The 21,179-nt window shown below is 29.2% G+C and overlaps 3 protein-coding genes across 4 annotated transcripts; 2 read left to right on the forward strand and 1 right to left on the reverse strand.

Annotated features, from left to right (window-relative positions):
* Positions 1 to 606: 606 nt before the first annotated feature.
* Positions 607 to 10,362, reverse strand: LOC123270286 (ATP-dependent RNA helicase DDX42). 2 transcript variants are annotated; one of them, XM_044736280.1, is made up of 7 exons: positions 10,296 to 10,362; positions 9,678 to 10,208; positions 7,689 to 8,229; positions 4,041 to 4,269; positions 3,189 to 3,946; positions 934 to 1,062; positions 607 to 811 (listed from the first exon to the last, which is right to left on the reverse strand). In XM_044736280.1, exons 2-7 carry the CDS (start codon positions 10,178 to 10,180, stop codon positions 644 to 646), a joined length of 2,328 nt encoding a protein of 775 aa, XP_044592215.1. In that variant the 5' UTR covers positions 10,181 to 10,208; positions 10,296 to 10,362; the 3' UTR covers positions 607 to 643. The 2 variants fall into 2 exon arrangements, with proteins under 2 accessions (XP_044592215.1, XP_044592216.1); XM_044736281.1 differs by having other exon boundaries at positions 10,292 to 10,310.
* Positions 10,363 to 10,570: 208 nt separating this feature from the next.
* LOC123270287 (serine/threonine-protein kinase fused) lies at positions 10,571 to 17,071 on the forward strand. The gene is made up of 7 exons (XM_044736282.1): positions 10,571 to 10,806; positions 11,482 to 11,741; positions 12,016 to 12,340; positions 13,388 to 13,862; positions 14,344 to 15,054; positions 16,227 to 16,411; positions 16,692 to 17,071. The coding sequence occupies exons 1-7, from the start codon at positions 10,696 to 10,698 to the stop codon at positions 16,731 to 16,733; spliced, it is 2,109 nt and encodes a 702-aa protein (XP_044592217.1). The 5' UTR covers positions 10,571 to 10,695; the 3' UTR covers positions 16,734 to 17,071.
* A 2,497-nt stretch (positions 17,072 to 19,568) lies between these two features.
* LOC123270863 (putative ankyrin repeat protein RF_0381) lies at positions 19,569 to 20,901 on the forward strand. Its single transcript, XM_044737008.1, has 2 exons — positions 19,569 to 20,607; positions 20,888 to 20,901. Exons 1-2 carry the CDS (start codon positions 19,569 to 19,571, stop codon positions 20,899 to 20,901), a joined length of 1,053 nt encoding a protein of 350 aa, XP_044592943.1.
* The last annotated feature ends 278 nt before the right edge of the window (positions 20,902 to 21,179 follow it).

Raw genomic sequence — 21,179 nt, forward strand, 5'->3', positions numbered from 1 at the left:
TTTATCCAAAATTTTTTTCTATATGCAATTTTTAAAGTTTTTTTTAGAATCATTAAGTTTTAATTAATTTAAAAATTTATAAAAAATAATTCGGTCAAAAAAATTAAAAATTTTTTCTTAAAAATCAAACAATTTAAAAAATTGTATTATAAAAATGGAACTTTTGAAAAAACAAACTTTTTTTTTGATAAAACGAAAAAACAATTAAATTTTTATTTTTTACAGTGTACCCTCTAGAATCATTCATTTAAAAATTTTATATTTTCGGATAATTATTAAAGAAATAAATGAATTTAAAAGACTTGAATTTACACTAATTTTAATAAAATTTTTGAATAAAAATATGTAATATTTTTTGTTAATCAAAACTAGAAATTCAGCGGTGCCCTAATTTATTTACTAGAAAAATAAAATGATTTTTTCTCTATTAAATTAATTACTGGATGCTGTTTTTCAACTGTAGATATATGAGACTAACAATAAAAAAATATACTTATATAAATCGTATTATTAATTACTTTATATTTATTAATTAAATATTTCTTCCACATTAAAATAAAAAAACAAATGGTTGTGTCAATAATATTTAAAAGAAAGAATTATGTATAATTGATTAATCACTTAATTTATTTTATTAACATAATTACTCCCATCGACTCTTCCTCACACGTTTACGATCGCTTTTCTCAGACGTTTGATTTTTAGACTCTTCAGATCCGGAACCAGGCCCTGGCGGAGGAGGTGGTGGTGGCATCACCACGGAAGGTGGTTGAATCGTTTGTTCCCACGTGTGATCCGAAGACGCTCGAAACTTTAAAATAAATTATATTATTGATTAATTTTTTACATTAAATTAGCGAAATAATATTAGTTTTTTTATGTTAACTAAATTAAATATTAGACCACCAAAAAATAAATAGAAATAATCATTACTTGTGTATTGTATTGACTTTTAAAAGCGGCTTTCATTGCAGATAATCGATCGCTACAAGGACCGTGTCGTTCTAATTTTTTAACAACTTCACTTATGTCCTTCGGCGCTGATGAACTTGATCCTCCACTCTATAAATAATGTATTTATTAGTAATGGGGCATTCCATGGGAAATGGGAAAATGACTAAAATTTTTTAATTTTTCTAATTCATTCTAATTTAGTCTTAATTTATTATTAAAAGTTTATATTTTACTAATTTGTAAAGAAATTTTTTTTTTAATCAATAAGAAAATGGATTTTTCTCTCCTAGTAAATTTCCAGCCGTACTAACTTGTATCCGGGCAAAATGTTGTTTTAATAGTTTTAAGAACAAATTCATTTTATGTTTGTTATTAACTAACATATTTATTATTATAGTTTTCAGAACAAATTTTTTTATGTTCGTTATTAATTAACACCTAAGTTTATCAAGATCGTGTTGTCAGCATGCTAAATCTTTTATTTGTTCTTTTTAATTAGTTTTTTTTAACTATCCTAAATAATTTATGGTTAAATATATAAACAATAATGTTTCTAAGGTTGAAATAATATAAAAGTCTTTTTAATAAACAACTTGATGTAGACGACATTTTGTACCTGTCCCACCAGTCACAATAAAAAAAATTTTTAATTGTTTCTACGTAGGTAATCAGTCTAATTCTTTATAATATTGAATGTTTGTAGGATACATTTTGTATTGAGAGGGACCCTGGTGGATCTGAAATACCGTAGAATTACGGTATTATACGGTAAAAATACGGTCGATATACTGTATGGCTACCGTAGATTACAGTATCATTCTACTTGCACGGTAGAAACCGTAAAACACCGTAACGTACAGTAAAGAACGGTGAAAATACGGTATAGAACGGTAAAATTACGATATAGAACGGTAAAATTACGGTACAATCGCGGTAGGGTACGGTGAAAATACGGTAGAATATATACTTCTGAACTTTCCGCACTACCGTATTCCAATGGTACCTTACCGTCAAACATACCTTATTTTAGCGATAAGTTACCGTACAATTACAGTACATTACCGTACAATTATGGTACTTTAGCGTACAAAGACAGTACTTTTTTTACCGGATAATTATAGTATTTTACTAACAATTACGGTATCTTACCGTACAATAACGGTAAATTACTGTAGAATCACGGTATTTTGCCATACAATCTCCGTAATTTACGGTGTCATACTGTATTACGGTAAATCACTGTACGTACCGTACTCTACCGTACCCTACCGTAAATTTGCCGTACATTACCGTACTCTACCGCACTTTGGATCCGTCAGGGGAAGTATTTTTTAAAAGTTTAGTGGTCGAACTAAAATTCGACTTTGAGTATACCGCGGTAAGAGAGAAGAATTTTTCGATATCCCACCAGTCACACTCAGTCAAATAATAATTACGAGAAACTTAAAAAGTAATCGAGGTTTTTGACAAAGAGATGTTGTTAATTAGTTAATCTTCTATATTATAAGATAAATTTTACTATAGTATAAGTTTCAGTCACATAATTATAGCTTATAATTGATGGAATTCCAGAGTCAAATGTCCCACCAGTCGCTATGAAATGTCCCTAATAATAATAATGATAATAATAATAATAATAATGTTTGAAAAAAAAAAATAGGAAAGTCACATTTGAACATAGTCAGGAATCAAACCCCGTCTTCTTACAATTAACCTACAAACACTTTTACCCTACGCTAAAGCACTTTTTGAGTACTCTTATTGTTTTCAATAAAAATTAGATTTTATTTTTGTTTAAATATTAATTTATCAATCTTTTACTGTTCTTATTAATTATCAATAAAAAATTCATTATAATATTGATGAATATAAAAAGTAAAAGTTTTTAAATTTAAATTTGAATAGAACTGAATTAACAAAAAAATTTATTTATTGTATTCATTAAAAAGAAATAATTAAAATGATAATTTTTTTAATTATAAAAAATTCAAAAACGTTTTCTAAAATCTCTTATCATTTTTCTCACTGCAAAATTAATAACATACAAAAATGAACTTGGAAATTTTCTAAAATTCTTTCTGTGTTATTTTTAGTTTTTTTACAATTGTTAAATTTCAGTTGATTTAAAAATTTAAACAATCTAGCAGTAGCAAATTCATAATCATAAAAATTGACATTTAAAAAATTTTTGTCTTAAGCAGTAAAAAAAAAATTATTAACAATAAATAAAATACCTGATTCGACGAAGTAGGTCTACCTCTAAATCCTAATCCAGCACCACCAACATTCAAACTCTTTCCTTTTCCACCTTTGAACCTGGACTTACGGAACCAGGAGCTCTGCATCGCAAGATCCATCAAACTCTTGGGAACCTCTTGATCAGCACCTTCTAAATTCCTGACTAAATGCCCAGCAAACTCTTTGTCCTTCTCAGAGACTAGCGTATAGGCAGTACCCTTTTCCCCAGCACGTCCAGTTCTTCCAATCCGATGAGTGTGAGTGTCAATATCCCTCGCAATGTCATAATTAACCACCGTTCTGATGTGAGGAATATCCAGACCACGTGCTGCAACGTCAGTCGCCACCAGAATACTTACTTCCTTCTTCTTAAATGCAGTAATTACTTTATTCCTCTCAATCTGGTCCATGTCTCCATGCAGCAGCATCACCTCGTATTCCTTTAACTTTAAATTATTAGAGAGCTCTTCGGCATTGAGTTTTTTAGTTACGAATATCAGCAGACTCCCGGCGCTCAGAAACTCGACAATATTCTGCAGCAACCAGGTCCACTTGCCAGTCGGATTGTTATTGAAAACTATCACGTGCTGGGTTACGTCTGTGTTAGCTTCTCCCACATCACCGTGAACTATTTTGACTGGGTCTGTTAGGACGTCACGCGCTAATTTCTCAATTCGTTTTTTGAAGGTTGCACTGAACATCAGCGTCTGTCTATCTGGTCTTATGTGATTACAAATTGACCTTACTTGTGGTTCTGTAAATTAAATTATTCAGTTAATAAATGAAAAAAAAATTTTAATTCAGCTGATGATTATACAAAAAAAAAAAAAAAATAGAAAAAAACTTACCAAAACCCATATCAAACATTCTATCAGCTTCATCGAGCACCAAAAAAGTAACCCGACTAAGACTAGTAGCCTTCATTTTAACCAAATCAATCATTCTTCCCGGAGTAGCGACTACAATTTCAGCTCCATTAGCTAGAGCTTGACTTTGTTCCCACTTACTTCCTCCTCCGTAACAGCAACACACTTGGATGTTGTAAATCTTGCCGAATTTTTTGGCTTCATGGAAGATCTAGAAAAAAAAAAAACAATCAATATTTCAACTAAAATTATTGGATTCTTGGTACTTTTTCTTTATTTTAAAATTTTTTAATTAAATAATCATATAAAAAATCTTAAGGGGTTCTACGCACTTGAAATTTTTTAAAAATTAATTTTTTTTAATTTTATTTTTGTTTTATAGATATATTTAAGTATATGCACAGAAAATTTTGTGGCAATCAAAAAAAATTATTAAAGTTACACTTACATTTGTAACTACATCGCATGCCAAAATGTAAAAGGACGCATAATTTTTTTTTTCTGAACAATTTACTAAAATGCTTGTCTTAAGTCTAAAAATTGAATAAATAAATGCAATAAAAATCAAATATTAAGAATTTAAAAAATTATTTTGATTTATGGCGTACCCATAATCTAAGACAATGATTAAAGGAAAAATCAGTAAATTTTGATTTTTTTTTATAATTTTTATGAAAAATAATTTTTTTAATGAAAAATTGATATTTTTGTTATTTAATTTTTAATAAATTTTTAGTAAAAAAAATGTGTCGTAGATCAAAAAAATTTTATTCATGTGAATTTTATATTCAGATTCTGAGTTACTGCGAAACTAAACAATTGATTTTGTTTTACTCCTTTTTACAATACCTAATTGAGCTTTGTATTATAGACCTTTTTTAACTTCCCGCTAAGAGAATCTCAGATTTTCAAAAATCGGGAAGTTATTGGTTTTACCCCGTTTTACAAAAATCGAGTTTTCATCAGATCTCGACGTTTGAGGGCCACAGGAAGCTTCCCTGACTATCCCCGCGAGGGTGTCACTATGTCTGTATGTGTGTGTGTGTGTGTGTGTGTGTGTGTGTGTGTGTGTGTGTGTGTGTGTGTGTGTGTGTGTGTGTGTGTGTGTGTGTGTGTGTGTGTGTGTGTGTAAACCTCTCATAACTTTTGAATGGCTCGACCGATTCGATCGCGGTTGGCGCCATTCAAAAGGGCTTATCCAAACTTAGATTTTGAATACAATTTGGATCGATTCGCACCGATAGATTTCGAAAAATCTAAAAAAAACTGTAAAAAAAAATTTTTTCAAAAGTGATTTTTTTGGAATAACTTTCGAACGGCTTTATCGATCAACTCCAAAAACTAATCAGCTCTTAACCTTGAAAAACCACGCCGATCGCCACTAATCCGGTCAAAATCGGTTGATTCGTTCGAGAGATATCGTGCAGGAAAGAAAACCCAAAAAAGTGTTTTTTCGGAATTACTCCGAAATTTCTAGTTTGATCAATTCAAACTTGAAGATTTTCCATAATGCTTAAAAAAAACTGCGTCGAATGCCGCCAACCGCGTGAAAATCGGTTCATTCATTCAAAAGTTATTGCGGTTTGAAAACTCAAAAAATAGTGTTTTATCAACCTTCTATAAAACTTTTGAGCTCAAAAGCATAGAAAAGTTATCTTTTTGAGCTCGGAGAGCTTAAAACAACATATAAATTGTATTTTTGAGCTCGAAGAGCTCAAAAACGTCGTGAATGCAATTTTAAGTGCCCAGGTATGAAATTAGCGGGAAGTTGCAGGTATGGCCTTCAGGATCAACCGTTTTCCTAATTTTTTTATCTAACTTGTCTTGTGATACTATTTGTCAACATTTTGTATTAAAACTTAATTCTTTTTAATAATGAAAATTATCAGGAACTTGGACCATAAAAATAACTCAGTGTTAAATTTTTTAAATGTTGCAATGTTTCGTTGTATTTCACAACTTCATCAGGCAAACTGTACAAAAGAAAACACATTGTACTAACAATATGACAAGGATAACAAAAAGATAAATTAAAGCATCAAAAATCTTACATTTAAGGTTAACACTGTTGTATCTCAAAATAAACTCCGAAAATTTTTTTTTTCATCGTTTGACAATATATACATAAAGTCAAACAAGTGGTAACCATAATATTAAGAAACTTAGTCAATCTCCATTCCATTTAAGCAAATCATATCATATCAGTGGCTAAAAGATTGATGCAATAATTGTTTTGTGATCTAATGTTTTTTGTTAAATTTCACTTTTCTAAAGGGATTTTCCATAAGGGTTTCTTTAAAAAAAAATTTTTTTTTTTTTTTTTCTTTGAAAAATATTTTTTTATTTTTTTCTTTGAAATGTGATTTTGAAAATATTAAATAGCAAGAATTTTTTATAGGGATTACTTTAAGACAATGTGTATTTATTTATATGACAAATAGTTTTGTATTAACAGGCGAGACCAGTGATTGCAGTTTCAATCGGTTTAGCGAAATGAATGGAAATTTTGAAAAAACGTTTTTAGAGATAATAGATAATTTAATAAACTATTTCACCACAAAGTGTTTTTTTCAAAAATTTCATTCGTTTCGTGAAACCAATCGAAAATGCAATTGCTCTGCTGTTGGGAGTGCGACAGAGATAGTTTCGTTGAACTCCATGAGAGCAAAGCGAGACAAAGATGGTCTCGCCTGTTAATTAATATTTTTTTTAATCATAATCAGTTCAAAATTGGGAGTCGGCATAGTAGATTTGAGAAGTATAACTGTTTTTACCATTACAGTTGTTTACGCTCAGTCTGTTGCTGTCTGTCTTGTATGTAATTATTGTAATTTTATAACTGATTATTGTTGACTAATTTGCTTAAATGGAATGGAGATTGACTAAGTTTCTTAATATTATGGTTACCACTTGTTTGACTTTATGTATATATTGTCAAACGATGAAAAAAAATTTTTCGGAGTTTATTTTGAGATACAACAGTGTTAACTTTAAATGTAAAATTTTTAATGTTTTGATTTATCTTTTTGTTATCCTTGTCATATTGTTAGTACAATGTGTTTTCTTTTGTACAGTTTGCCTGATGAAGTTGTAAAATACAACGAAACGTTGCAACATTTAAAAAATTTAACACTGAGTTATTTTTATGGTCCAAGTTCCTGATAATTTTCATTATTATTTATAAATTATGGATGATAACAGAAGTCATAATTAATTCTTTTTATGCGCCCTTTTAGCATAGATCCTTACTAACCTGTAGCATAGCACCTTTTTACCTTTTCACACGCAATATTTTAAAATGTATTATATTTTTGTGAACAATTTAGGGCTAAAATTTCAATCAAGAATCAATCTTTTTCTTTTTTAGTCCGATTTTATGTCAAAAATAGATATTTAATAATTGTTTCGATTAACCAATAGATAATGTTTTACTTTAAAAGAATTTGACGAGAAATACGGAGAATCTGATAAGGACCGTTTTCATAAAAAATAAAATTTTCTACAAAAAAGATCTAATGATTTTTTTACACCTTCAATATTAAAACCAGAATTTAGATTTCAAACTTTTTCGTCCTTTTAATTGCGTATAATTCCGAATTAAATTTTTTAAAAAAGTAAGAACAAAATTACCTGTTGTGATAATTCACGTGTAGGCGCTAAAATTAATCCAATAGGACCATCTCCTTCTTTAAGCTCTCGCTGGTCCATAATGTGCACCAGCATCGGCCAAATAAAAGCCGCGGTTTTACCACTACCTGTTTTGGCAATACCGATCAAATCTCTACCACTCAACGCGGTTGGAATTGCCTGAGCTTGAATTGGAGTCGGCTGGGTGTACTCATTCTTCCTGATAGCTTTTATCAGCGCATCATCGAACCCAAAGTGTCCAAAGCTGGCTACCGGTTTCGGCGCAGCTGCTCCAGATACTCTGATCCCGAGAGTCTTCCTTAATTCATCAACCTGGCTCTTTGTTAAGCACGCAATGTCCTCATGGACATTGTAGAAATTCTTTTCGAAAAGTTCATACTCGATTTCTGAATGATCAATTGGCGGTAGAGGATCAATCTCCTTTTTTCTTGGTGGAGCGAGAGGATTTCCATCTTCGTCATATTCAATCTCCGTGTCAGACTCTTCTTGCTGCAATCCCGCTGTTGGATTTTCTTCCATATATCTAAAGGGTTTCAAAATTATTGATAAATATTTATTGTTCTAATAAAAAAATTTTTTGATATTTATTAAGTAGTATTGTTTTAATAAATGATTTTTTAACGTCAAATGGTTCAATAAATTTTGATTATTAAAAAAATATTTAAATATCTATATAATTAAGAAAATAAGGAAAATTTTGTCTACGGCGTAATTATATGATAAAAAGAGTTTTTTAAATTAAATTTAGTATCATTGGAAAAGTTTGGACCTAAATTAGTACCTTTTCAATGTTTCATATGTTTTTCAGCAATAATTGAGTTATTATGATTAGTTTTCGAAGTAGTTCCAGATAGGTTCAAATTGCGCGATAAACGTCATTTGTTTATTTATTTATTTTACTTAAGTGGAGAGCAATAGTAGGATAAGAATAATGAAAAATTACAGGAAAACTATTCCGTAGACGTGCTTCGGTCCAATATGCACGGAAAGAACAAGATGACACTGGACATCATTTCAGATTATACTCAGTGATATCTGTGGTGAAAAAAAATTTCAGATAGTAGTTAAAAAAATCCAGATTATACTGTGTGATATCTGGATTATACTCATTGTAATCTGGATTATACTCAATATAGTCTGGATTATATTAGCTACTATCTGAAATTTTTTTTCACTCAGTATAATCTAAGATGATATCCAGTGTCATCTTGTTCTTTCCGTGTGAGTGAAGAAAGTAGAAAAGTTACAATCAACCTTGTAAAAACCAGAAGGTATACAAGTAAAACTAATAAAATAAGTAAATAAATAAAATTATTTATTTTACTTTGTAAATGTGAATGTGATTGTATGTCAAAAATTAATTTATAAAATTAATAGACTAAGAAAAATTTTGCCACGGGAATATCTTTATCGTAAATTGGTTTTGATATTTTTTCAGCGGTAGTCGTTTATGATTTAAATAATTGAGAGTAAGAAAAATTTTGTGACTAGCATAATATTATTTTTAAAGGAATTTTTATAGTTAAATTCGGTATCATAAGAAAGGTCTTGATAAGAATTTGTACATTTTTTACGGTTTTATATATTTTTCAGTGATAGTCAATTTTTTATGTTAAGTTTTTGACGAAATTTTGAACAGTTTGTTGGTTTTATAAATTTGTTCCATCACATTTGTTCACTAAATCATTGTAATTAATCTTGTAATAGAACTATTATTTTTAAAATTTATTTAAAAATTCCTCAAACTATGTACAGTGTGATTAATAATATCAAAAAATTATTAAACTAAAGTTTTCTTATAAAGTATTCATAATCCGTAAATCTCGGCAGTAACATAGTGACTGCAGGTTGCTAGTATTTAACAAATGAATTAATTGTTTCAAAATAAATGTAAATGAGTTTATCAACAGATAATAAATTCTTCTATCATCGTATTAATTACTAAAAACAATAAGACCTATTTCTTCATACCTGTAGTAGCTTTCTTCATTGTCTTCCTCATCAATATCCTGCCTAACTCCCTTGTAAGATTTGTCTTGCTTTTCGGAATCTTCTGCCGTGGAAGCCAACGCAGCTTTATTATTCCTTTGAACTTCAGCATCAATCCCAGCCATGAAAGCATCCAGAGGATCTTCTTCACTGTCACTGTCATTTTTCTTGGACTTCTGGTTCATCAGCTCATAAGTTGGTGAACCTGGAGCTGGAATGTACTCCAGAGTACTCGTTGGTGTTTCATCATCGTCTTCAAAGTACTCATCTTCGGTCTTGGTCCTCTTTTTGGGCATGCCCCAGCACGCTGACAGCGCATTCTCCGTAATAGAGTTCATCGTGTGATAGCCTTGCTTGCTCAATGACGACGAGGTATTTATTGACGCGGGTGGCGGGATATTAACTCCAGATCGCTTTGAGCCCATTTGAAAGCTCGTGAATCCGAAACCTCGCGGTTTGTTTCCTCCGCCTCTTTGATAACTCATTTTTTATGTCACAGAAAATAAAAACTAACTGAAAATAACCAACAATCATCAATTAATAATTATAATATACATTTTTTCATTGTATTCTTTTTTTAATATTATTGAACTTACTTACACGGGTTTTTTAATTTATTTTGACAGCTGTCAAAAATGGAGTATTTTTTTAAATACTTGACATTTAAATATAATTTTATCTATTTTAATTAAATAAATATTTTTATTATTATTTACCAACTCATTTAAGGTTAAGACGATTTACAAGTATATTTTAGAACAGCTAGTTTTTTTTGTGTTTTCATGTCGCGAGATTAAAATTGAACACTAGCGCAATCTTGTGGTTTTATTTTTAACTAAATTTAAAAAATTTATTTTTGACAGCTGACGGACAAAAGAGTTTTTATGTTTGAAGGTTATGTGAGTATGTTGATCGAAGTAATTGTATATAAACAAAAAATGAGTGCAAGTATATGAATTTATGTAGAAATTTATTGAAAAATTAAGAAAATTAATTAAATATGGAAAATTATGACTTACTCAGTCAAATTGGTGAAGGCTCATTCGGGCAAGTATTCAAGGCGAAAAAACGAGCTAATGATGAAATAGTTGCTGTCAAAAGAATACGAAAGGTAAATAAACTATTATTATTAATTGTTTATAGTTATTAGTTATGACTTAATGATAGCGACTTAAATAGACGTTTGTGAATTTTTTGGATTTTTATAACAACTCAGTTATAATGAATAATACTAAAGTTAGCCGACGCTTTTAATTTTTTGATTTTTTTTCAATAATTAAATTAGAACAAAAAAAATATTTTTAAACAATTGCACTTACAGTTTTTCAAGTTTTTTACAAATTAATTTTTTTTTTTATTTTTTTGCTATCATTTTTTTAATAAAAAAAAATTCTAAAAATTTTTAAATGTCGGCTAATTTAATTTTCATTTATAATGAAAAAATTGTAATAAAAAAATTATGAAAATTAGTTTAGCATAGAATATTAAATATTTTTAAGAATTTTATAACAAATAAATTATAGCAAAAAAAAATTAGAAAAAATAATTGACGTGTAGAAACTGTAAAAAATTAAAAATGCAATTTTTTTAAAATAATTTTTTGGAACAGATTTGTTTGCTAAATAAAATTAAAAAATGCTGAAATGAATGTTAACTTTAATGTCATAAAAAAATTACAAATGCAAATTTTTAAAAAATAATTTTTTTTATTTGTTTGTAATAAAAATGAAAAAGTCACAGATGTCTGCTGATTTCAGTATCATATTTTATTATTCTTATTTTTCAGCGAGGACGTTCTTGTAAAGAACTGAAAAGTCTGCGTCAAGAATGTGAGATCCAGAGGTACTTGAGTCACCCGAACATTGTGCGGATGATAGACTCTTTTGAAACTGTTGATGAAATAGTTGTAGTGACAGAGTACGCTGATAAAGAACTTTATGAAATCCTGGGTAAAACGGGAAGGTTTACTGAAGATCGCGCTCAAAAAGTTATCTGCGATCTCGTGTCGGCGCTTTATTATTTGCATTCTAATCGAGTGTTACATAGGTAGTTGCTTAATTTTTATTTAACTTACATTAAATAATAATACTAAAATCAGCAGAAATCTGATGAGTTATAAAATTTTTTTCAACAGATAAATTATTATAAAAAAATTTCACTTGCCGAAATTTTAAATAACTATTAGTGCAATTTTTTTTACATATTTTCTTAATACTAATTTACTTGTTGAGTAAAAATTAAAAATTACCAGTTGTTTGTTGATTTTTAAATCATTTAAATGTTTTAAATTTTGCAAAAAATAATTCTTTGCCAAAATTAGAGATCTGAAGCCTCAGAATGTCCTTCTGGAAGCAAACGGCACAGCGAAACTCTGTGACTTTGGCTTCGCTCGGATAATGAGCACAAGAACTCACGTTCTGACATCAATAAAAGGAACTCCTCTGTATATGGCGCCAGAATTGATAGAAGAGTACCCTTATGACCACAATGCTGATCTGTGGTCTCTTGGTTGCATCGCTTATGAGATGATTGTTGGTACTCCTCCGTTTCAGACAACTTCAATCCTTCATTTGGTTGGACTGATACGCTTTGAATCTATCAAATGGCCGGAATTTATTTCTGCTAATTGTCAAAGTTTCTTACAGGTATTAAATTAAAAATTATTAAGAAGTAAATTAATAAATAAAATAGACATTTGAAAATTATTATGAATTTTATAACAAATTAATTGAGTTATAAAAAAATATTTTCAAGAATCCATCCAAACCAAGAATAATTATTTTTAATAATTTAATTATAAAAAAATCGGACGATTTTTTTATAGTTTCAACTTACAAACTATGATAGTTTTGTTTATAAAATACATAATAATAAACATTAAATTGTAATAATTAATTGCACAGCCGATTGCTCCGAATATTGACCATTACTTACTAAATATTAATCATCTATGTTCCAAGTACTGACTAGTAGATTTGTGCTTACTAAACTTATAAATAATTTTTATTTTTAATCTATAATAGTTTTGACATTAGTTAATCTATTCATTAACATATTTATAATTTCAGTATTGTTATTAGTTGTTCTATATTCTGATACAACATTATCTTCAGTACTCATATTGAAATCAATAGCCGAATCCATACTAATTAATAATAATAATAGATACATTCGATAATTTACAATACTAATTGTTCATTATAGTATTATTTTAATTATTAATATACTTTTTCTAACGAAAATGATTGACAATTTATCTTCGATATTCAATTATTTTAATAATATATTTGAAGAGCTCAAAAGTTTAGAACTGCTAACTTTTTGAGCTTGGCGAGCTCGAAATAACATATGTTATATCTTTGAGCTCGAAGAGCTCAAAAACGTCATAAGTGCAATTTTGAGCACTTAGATATGGAATTAGCGAAAAGTTGCAGGAATGGCCTTTAGGATCAACATTTTTCCAGATTTTTTTTTTATTATAACAACTGCATATATTTTTGTGCATGCGAAAATTTCAAGTATAACTAAAAATTGATAATTACGTACTGAAATTAAAATTAAATTACTAGATTTTTTTAAATTAAGTTATTATGCTGCCTGATCAATAATTGGTCCATTTACCCTAATTCATCAGTTTTAATTTTTCATTTAATACTAATAGTAATAATAATTGAAAAATTTGACATTCTTAGGGATTACTAGAAAAAATTCCATCGCAACGTCTGACCTGGCCAGACTTACTGGAGCATCCTTTCGTGAAAAACCGGATCCTGATAATAGACAGTCCAGCGTCATTCACCGCGCCTTTGTCTAGTTCAGAAGCTCACGCGAAGCAGCTGCAATTTGAACACTTGTCCATGCGAGCTATCAATAAATCTCGCACATTAGATAACAATCACCAAGGATGTGTTTCCCAGCCAATTTATCCTCTAGTGAATAGATTTCACCCCTTTGTCTCCGCTGACGCTTATAATTCTCGGCAAAATGGAACCAGTTCGGGATCTACAGCGAGTGTTGACGTTCTGCTGAGTAATTTAAGCCTCAGAGCTTCTCTTCAAAGTGATTTGTTGTCAGCAAATCAAGCTGCCGAAATAAATTGCACTGACAGCGCGTGTATGAGCCAGCAATTAGGAAATGAGAATATCAACAGTCTGTATGATTTTACTGGTAAGTTACTAGATAATTGTCAAAATTATAAACTTTTGAAAACATTCAAGAATATAGTGAATTTATGTTTAACAATAAACAACAATTAATTGGAGCAATTATGACAAAAAGTAATTTTCGCAGGGTATAAAATTAATTAAATATTTTTTTTAACAGTAAAAAATTATTTTTGAAATTTATAAAAACATTAAAAATTCATAAAAAATTAAATTTATGGGGTACATTTTTTTTATGAGAAAAAAATTTTTTTAACTGAACGATTAATTAGTATAATTGTTTAAGACGGCTGACTATTTTCTTTAAAGTTTGTTAATAATTAAATTTATTATTATTTTCTTATCACAAACAGATAAATATAAAAAATGCACTTGGAAATTTTTGAACGTTTCTTTACAGTTTTTTTGGATTTTACATACCTTGAACGCAAACGCGAAGATATGGACATTTGGATTTATCATCTTCTAATATTTGTTTTCAACAGGATATGAAAAACCTGACTTTGACAATAAAAATTGCGAGACAAGTGACCAGAGTCCAAAAAAACTTCCTGATTGGGACGCGCGAGCAGTGGATCAGCACATAGAAAATGACGAGTGGTTGGCGTTCCTCCAGCAGTCGATCGAAGAAATAATCGAGGGAGAAATCACTTCTCTCGTTGAAGAAAACTGTGTTTCTATTTTCGTTTCTCCACTGAGAAATTCATCAGCTAGCAGTCAAGTTGTTGAATACATCGCTTGCTTACTATCTCTTCCCTTTGTCTGCTCGATCTCTCCCGAGGATTTGACCAGGATCCAGCGGGTCTACTACGACGTAAAAGTCGTTCCAAACTTGGTTTGTGCGATGAACATAATCTTGGAACGGCTACAAGCAACTCAGGCTGAAGACCACGAAGAACTGGCAAGGAGAGACTGCGGGAATATCAAGACAACTTCAATGCTTTCGCCAGAACAGCTACAAGCACTAGAGTCTTCGATGTTGGTTCTCTGTCGCCTGGTTCATAGCGATCAGAAGTTCCTGGACCAGTTTTGTCAAGCTGTGGATATAATTGGAGTGAACCTGCTCAGGGAAATGCTGACTTTGGAGAGAAGAAAAGTTAGAATTGTTGCTGATTTGCTGGCGATTCTCAATAATACTTTGAGATCGCTGCCGAGAAATGTTGAGTTGGTTGAAAAAGTAGTTTTTGGACAACGCAGTAAGTAACTATTAAATCATGTTTTAAAAAATATTATTTTTTTAATTATTTAATCTACATAATTAACCCTCAGAGTATACACCTCCAAATAAAACTTTAGAGTACACATGGGATCAAATTGACCCTATTTAACTTTCGAAGAATTATATCTCAGAAACTATGCATTTTATCGGAATTCAGGTTATTAGATTTTTTGTAGGTAAAACAATGCTCTTTTAAATGCAATCATTATTATTCTGAATTAAATAGTTTTTAATATTGAAAAAGTTAATTAAAAACGAATCTATTTTCGAGAAATATTTTAGGATAAAAAAAATTCTGGGGTCAAAATAGCCCCCAGTGTACTCCAAGGGTTAAGAAAATGAGAAAAATTTTGTACCCGGCGTATTTATATGATATAATGAATTTTTTAAATTAAATTTAGTATCATTGGAAAAATCTTGACCTGAATTAGTGTCTTTTCAATGTTTCATATGCTTTTCGGTAATAGTTAATTTATTTTAATAAATTTTTGAAGTAGTTATAAATAAATTCGAATTTCGCGATAAACAAAATTTGTTTATTTATTTATTTTGTTTTGTAAATGTGAATGTGGTTTTAAGTCAAAAATTAATTTATTTAATTAAAAGACTAAGAAAAATTTTGTAACGGGTATATCTTTATCGTAAATTGGTTTTGATATTTTTTCAGCGATATTCGTTTATGATTTAAATAATTGAGAAAGTAAGGAAAATTTAGTGACTAGGATAATATTATTTTTAAAGGAATTGTTATAGTTAAATTCGGTACCATCAGAAAGGTCTTGATAATAATTTGTACACTTTTCACTATTTTATATATTTTTCAGTGATACTCAATTTTTTATGTTAAGTTTTTGAAGAAGTTTTTAATTAGTTTGTTTGTTTTATAAATTTGTTCCGTCACATTTGTCTATTAAATTATCGTAATTAATCTTGTAATAGAACTATTATTTTAAAAATTTATTTAAAAATTACTCAAACTATGTACAGTGTGATTAATAATATCAAAAAATCATTAAACCTAAGTTTTCTTATTCATAATCCGTAAATCTCGGCAGTCACATAGAGACTACAGGTTGCTAGTAGGATATAATTTTTTTAATTATTTAATTTGTTCTTGAAATAGTTGTTTGATAATTGCTTAAATTGCAGGTGAAACTATTGAACAATTGAGTAAATTATTGACACACAGACAAGTTGTTTTGAAGTCAAGAACTTGCACGTTGATAAGACTTTTGGGAAGGCTGAGGTCGAAGGCTTTTAAGCAGATTTGGGACCGGCAATTGGAAAGTTTGCTGAGGAATTTGACTAATGATGAAGATAATAATGTTAAAAATGTAAGATATTGAATTTTTCTTTAATTTTTGTTAAAAAAAAAAAAAATCAATTTTTGAAAGACGGTACTGGAAAAAAAGACATTTGACAATTTTTAGAAATAGATTAATAAAAAAAATTTATACGTAGAAATTTTTAGGAACTATAAGTGAAATTTTTCTAAATTATCTTTTCTACACTAATCTAGTTTTTAAATAAAACCAAAAATTGTGCAGATGTTTGTTGATTTCAGTATCATTTTAAAAGTTATTTTTCATCAAGTAATTTTTTTTGTATTTTTAGCTGGCGAGTCGTACTATTAATGAGCTTATACACTGTACTTAATTTTCAACAAGACTAGTTTTTTGGATACATACAAAGTTTGTGATAAATATGTGGATAAAAATATTCTTAAAATTAAATACCTAAAAAAAACTCTTCAAATTTTATAATGGTGAAATTTAGAGACATCTGATAATGTTTTTGATTTTATTGATAAATGAATTATTTTAAAAACTCTAAAAAAATTATATATATTGAGATTGTACAGTTCTTACGATTGAATAAGATGACAATTAGAAATAATATTTTCTTATAATATCTCGCTTAGTTTCCAAGGTATTGATGAATATCTAGAAAAAAATTAGAAAAACGGTTAACCCTAAAGGCCATACTTACAACTCTTTGAGCTCAAAAATATAATTTTTGTGTTGAATTTTGAGCTCAAAGAGATGGTTGTTCTATGGTTTGAGCTCTTCGAGCTCAAAAGTCTGATAGAAGTTTCACAAAATACTATTTTTTGAATTTTCTATCTGCAATCTGTTAAATAAATCAACTGTTTTTCTCGCGGTTTACGGCCAATCAACGCAGTTTTTCGAGTTCTTCGAAGAATCTTAGAGCGCGAACAGCTCAGACTAAAAATTTCATAGAAATTCTGAAAAGAAAAAAAAAACATTTTTTTCAATTTTTTTTTATAACGATATCTCACGAACGAATCAACCGATTTTGACCGGGCTGGTGGCGATCGACGTGGTTTTTTGAGTATCAGAGCTAATTAGTGTTTGGAATTGATCTGTAAAACCGTTATAAAGTTATTCCAAAAAAAAAACAGTTTTTCAAGTTTTTTATTTTTGAGATTGCTCAAAATGTCGCCAACCAAATCGATTCAAATTTTCACGAAATCTAATAGCAGTAATAATCTTTGGATTGCCACCTATCTCGATCCGATCGGTCAAGCCGTTCAAAAATTATAAGAGGTTTATATATATATTTATATATATACTCACACACGCACACACCATCGCGGGAATAGTCAAGGAAGTTTCCTAGGTCCTCGAAACGTCGAGATCTGATGAAAACTCGATTTTCGAAAAACGGGGTAAAACCAATAATTTCCAGATTTTTGAAAATTTTTTATTTTTTCAGCGGGAAGTTAAAAAATTGCCTTGATTAAAGTACTTAGCTATAACTTTTTCAAAATTCAACTTATTAAAAAAAAAATAACCTAGTAAATATCGACTTGGGGTGATTTTTTACCTTGCAACTTTTTTATGAGGGATGATTTTATCTTCAAAAACTTTTCTTAAGATTGTTATAAAAAACTAAAGCAACTTTCAATCGTAATTTTTAAAGAGAATTTTAATTCATAGATAACAAAAAAACTTTCAAAGATATTAATTAATAAATTAACATTATTAACGTTTTTATGTATGAAATTAATTATTGTCATTTATTTTTTTATCAATGTGGAGATTGTATCTCCCACCCACTTTATTAGATTTAAACAATTAAATTATTTCATTTAATTTTAATTTTAGGATGATAGTTATTATTGTTTTCGTATTAATTATTATTATTATTCAATTATTTTAATTATTTTTTGCAATAAAAAATTCAGCATACAACATTATTATATGTATGCATTAATGTTGTAATGATTCGACAGGAAATGTTTGTGACACATCACCATAAATTATTTTAAATTATTACTTATAATGGTAATAAATTATTTCGGCAACTGGCAAGACATATAATACAATTATAACTCTAAGATTAAGAAATATTTAAAAGTTTATCTGTACGAAGCTTAAGAGTTTTTCCCATAAAATATTGTCAATAATGGACTTTTTTCTGGAAGTAATTAAGGGATTAGAGACCCTTGGCACTTGGCCAACCACCCGGACTCATGACTTCACTAATTGCTCTTTATTTCAATCTCTCTCAATTACCTCAACTAATATACTCCAACTTCTATAATTTTTGCATACCTTCAAAGTCTGTACCTACGCCCAGGTAAGTCTCTACTCACCTAGTTATATCTAACTCCAATACCCCTATTACGAGTGTTACTATCGGTACCCCTCTCCAAAAAGAATAAAGACCGAGTGACTCCTAAGCTTCACATCATTATCTAGCAACTACTATTTCCACGCGTGTAATTTTTAAGTATTAATAAATTAAAATATTAAATCTGCACCGAGTTCACTTAAACGATCCCTTCACTTCCCAAATCAATACATTTAATGCAGAAAAAAATTTTCGGACACATATATTACAGTAGGCTATAATCTCTTAGTTAAAATACTCATTTATAAATATTTATTACAGTATCAAAGATAATGGGATTTTTTTTTCTATTATAAATAAGACAAAAGACAACTAAAGTAAAATTTTCAGTCTTTTCTTTCATACCTAGATACTAAAATGTTATTATCATATATCATGTTACAAAAGAGTATTATTGTATTATTTTTGACAATAAATTCAAAGAGTCATTGTTTCCTTCTTGGATCTGAATAAATACCTTCACTTGAAATCTCATTAGGAGTTTTTGGAAATTTGTTATGGAAAAATCAAATAGCCTTGAGGGATCATTTAATGATCTAACCCAATTTGCTAAATATGACCTGGCTTGGGATCTCTTAGACTATGGACTTCTCTCTTCTATTTCCTCCGACCCTACAAAAGTAGAAGAACCAATGACAAGCGCTGGTAGACTGAAAGAAGGGGTAAGATCCTAATAAATTTTTTGAAGAAGGGAGCCGAAAAAGGTTACCTTCTGAATTGCTTCAAGAACTCAAATCATTCTTACGACAGAATTCGAAGCGCAAAAATCTTGAAATTCAAGACCAATCTTTCGTAAAGTACATTTGTGTATTATTCAATTACTCAAGTACAAAAATGGCAGTGAACATTTGTGATTTAAAAGAGATCCAAAAGTTAGTGAAATCCGGAGATTTGAGTGTTAACTCAATATTTTCTTGGGATAAGTATAAAGAAATAAGTGTTCTTCAGTTCGCAATCGTGAACTCATGCGACGAACTCATTGATATTTTATTGGAAAATCACGTTGATTTGAACATCAGCACTAAATTTTTGGGGACGGCGCTCCACGTAGCGATCAAGGAAAAGAAGCTTGACGTCGTGAAAAAGTTAGTATCATCCGGAGCTGACATCAACATCATGCCAGGCTTCTATGAAACTCTGCCACCACTTCACCAAGCCATTGAAAGTGGTACCTATGACATCATCGAGTTTCTAGTGAAATCAGGAGCCGACGTTAACTTGGCACCTTATAAACTTAAATTACCATTGGGATACTGCAACTGGTCTCCTTTGAATTTTGCAATTCTATTAAAAAATATATCTGTGATTGAATTGCTATTGAAGCACAATGCCTTCATCTACCAAAGGTCCAACCAACTACGCTCTTCTCTACAATTGGCTGTATTAGGCATCAGCAATATTGAGATTTTACAAATTCTGGAGAAGTTTGGAGTGAAATTAGAGATAATCAAGGACGGTGAATATACTTTGGAGTTCAATAAAGTTGTGAACCAAGATAACGTAGAAATTTTTAAACTTTTTATTAAAAAATGTGACAATTTTTTCGACATTTCTGATTTGTACGGTGATACCATAGCTTATCAAGTTGTTGTGTTAGGAAGTAAAAATATTTTACAATATTTACTGGACTATGGGATGAGCGTTAATGTGGTTGACAAGAATAATTCAAGCTTACTTGATGTCGCCATGAACATAAACATTCTCCAAACTCTTAATCATCGAACAGAGGATCAGTCTTTGGAAATAATAAAAATGATCGAGGATCACATTATTAAGTTATCCGCAGCAGGTTTATTTGTGAATGAAAAAAATTTAAAAGCTGTAGATAGTAAGCATTTCAAATTGTTCCGTGAGAAGTGCGAGAAAGAAATAAGTGAATTGAAAACCAAAAAAATAAGCGACACTAATTTTAATTATTTCGATGTAGTAGTTAAAAATTTACATAGATTAGCTGTAGGATTAAGACATTCAAACTTTTCTTTTAACGAAGAAGAAATATTAACTGAATTTCGAGTGTATGGTAGCATTATAATTGAAAAAATGAAAAGAGCAATTGAAAGAAAAGAACTGCTGAAAAATGCAGCAGCGTTGTACAATATTTTTTACATGGATTTACCAGATTTAGTTATAAGAAATATTTTTAATTATTTTAGTGACAAAGACTTAAAACTTTTAAGCCAATAATTGTATGTATGTATGAATGTATTTAAATGTATATAAATAATATTGTAAATTTATTAAAATAATTTAAATTAAATTTTTTTAGTGTAAATAATAAAATATTTTAGTTATTTAAACATAATTGATTTGATTTTTTTTTTATTTTTATATTCATCCCTACAACTTAGAAAAATTTTGCCTATCATTAAAAAATTTATACATAGTATAGAATAAAATTTTTTATTCTAATTAATAAATTTAACTATTAATAGTTATCTTAAAGTC

This window comes from Cotesia glomerata, linkage group LG8 (genome assembly GCF_020080835.1).
Source record: "Cotesia glomerata isolate CgM1 linkage group LG8, MPM_Cglom_v2.3, whole genome shotgun sequence".
Classification (NCBI taxonomy): Eukaryota; Metazoa; Arthropoda; class Insecta; order Hymenoptera; family Braconidae; genus Cotesia; species Cotesia glomerata.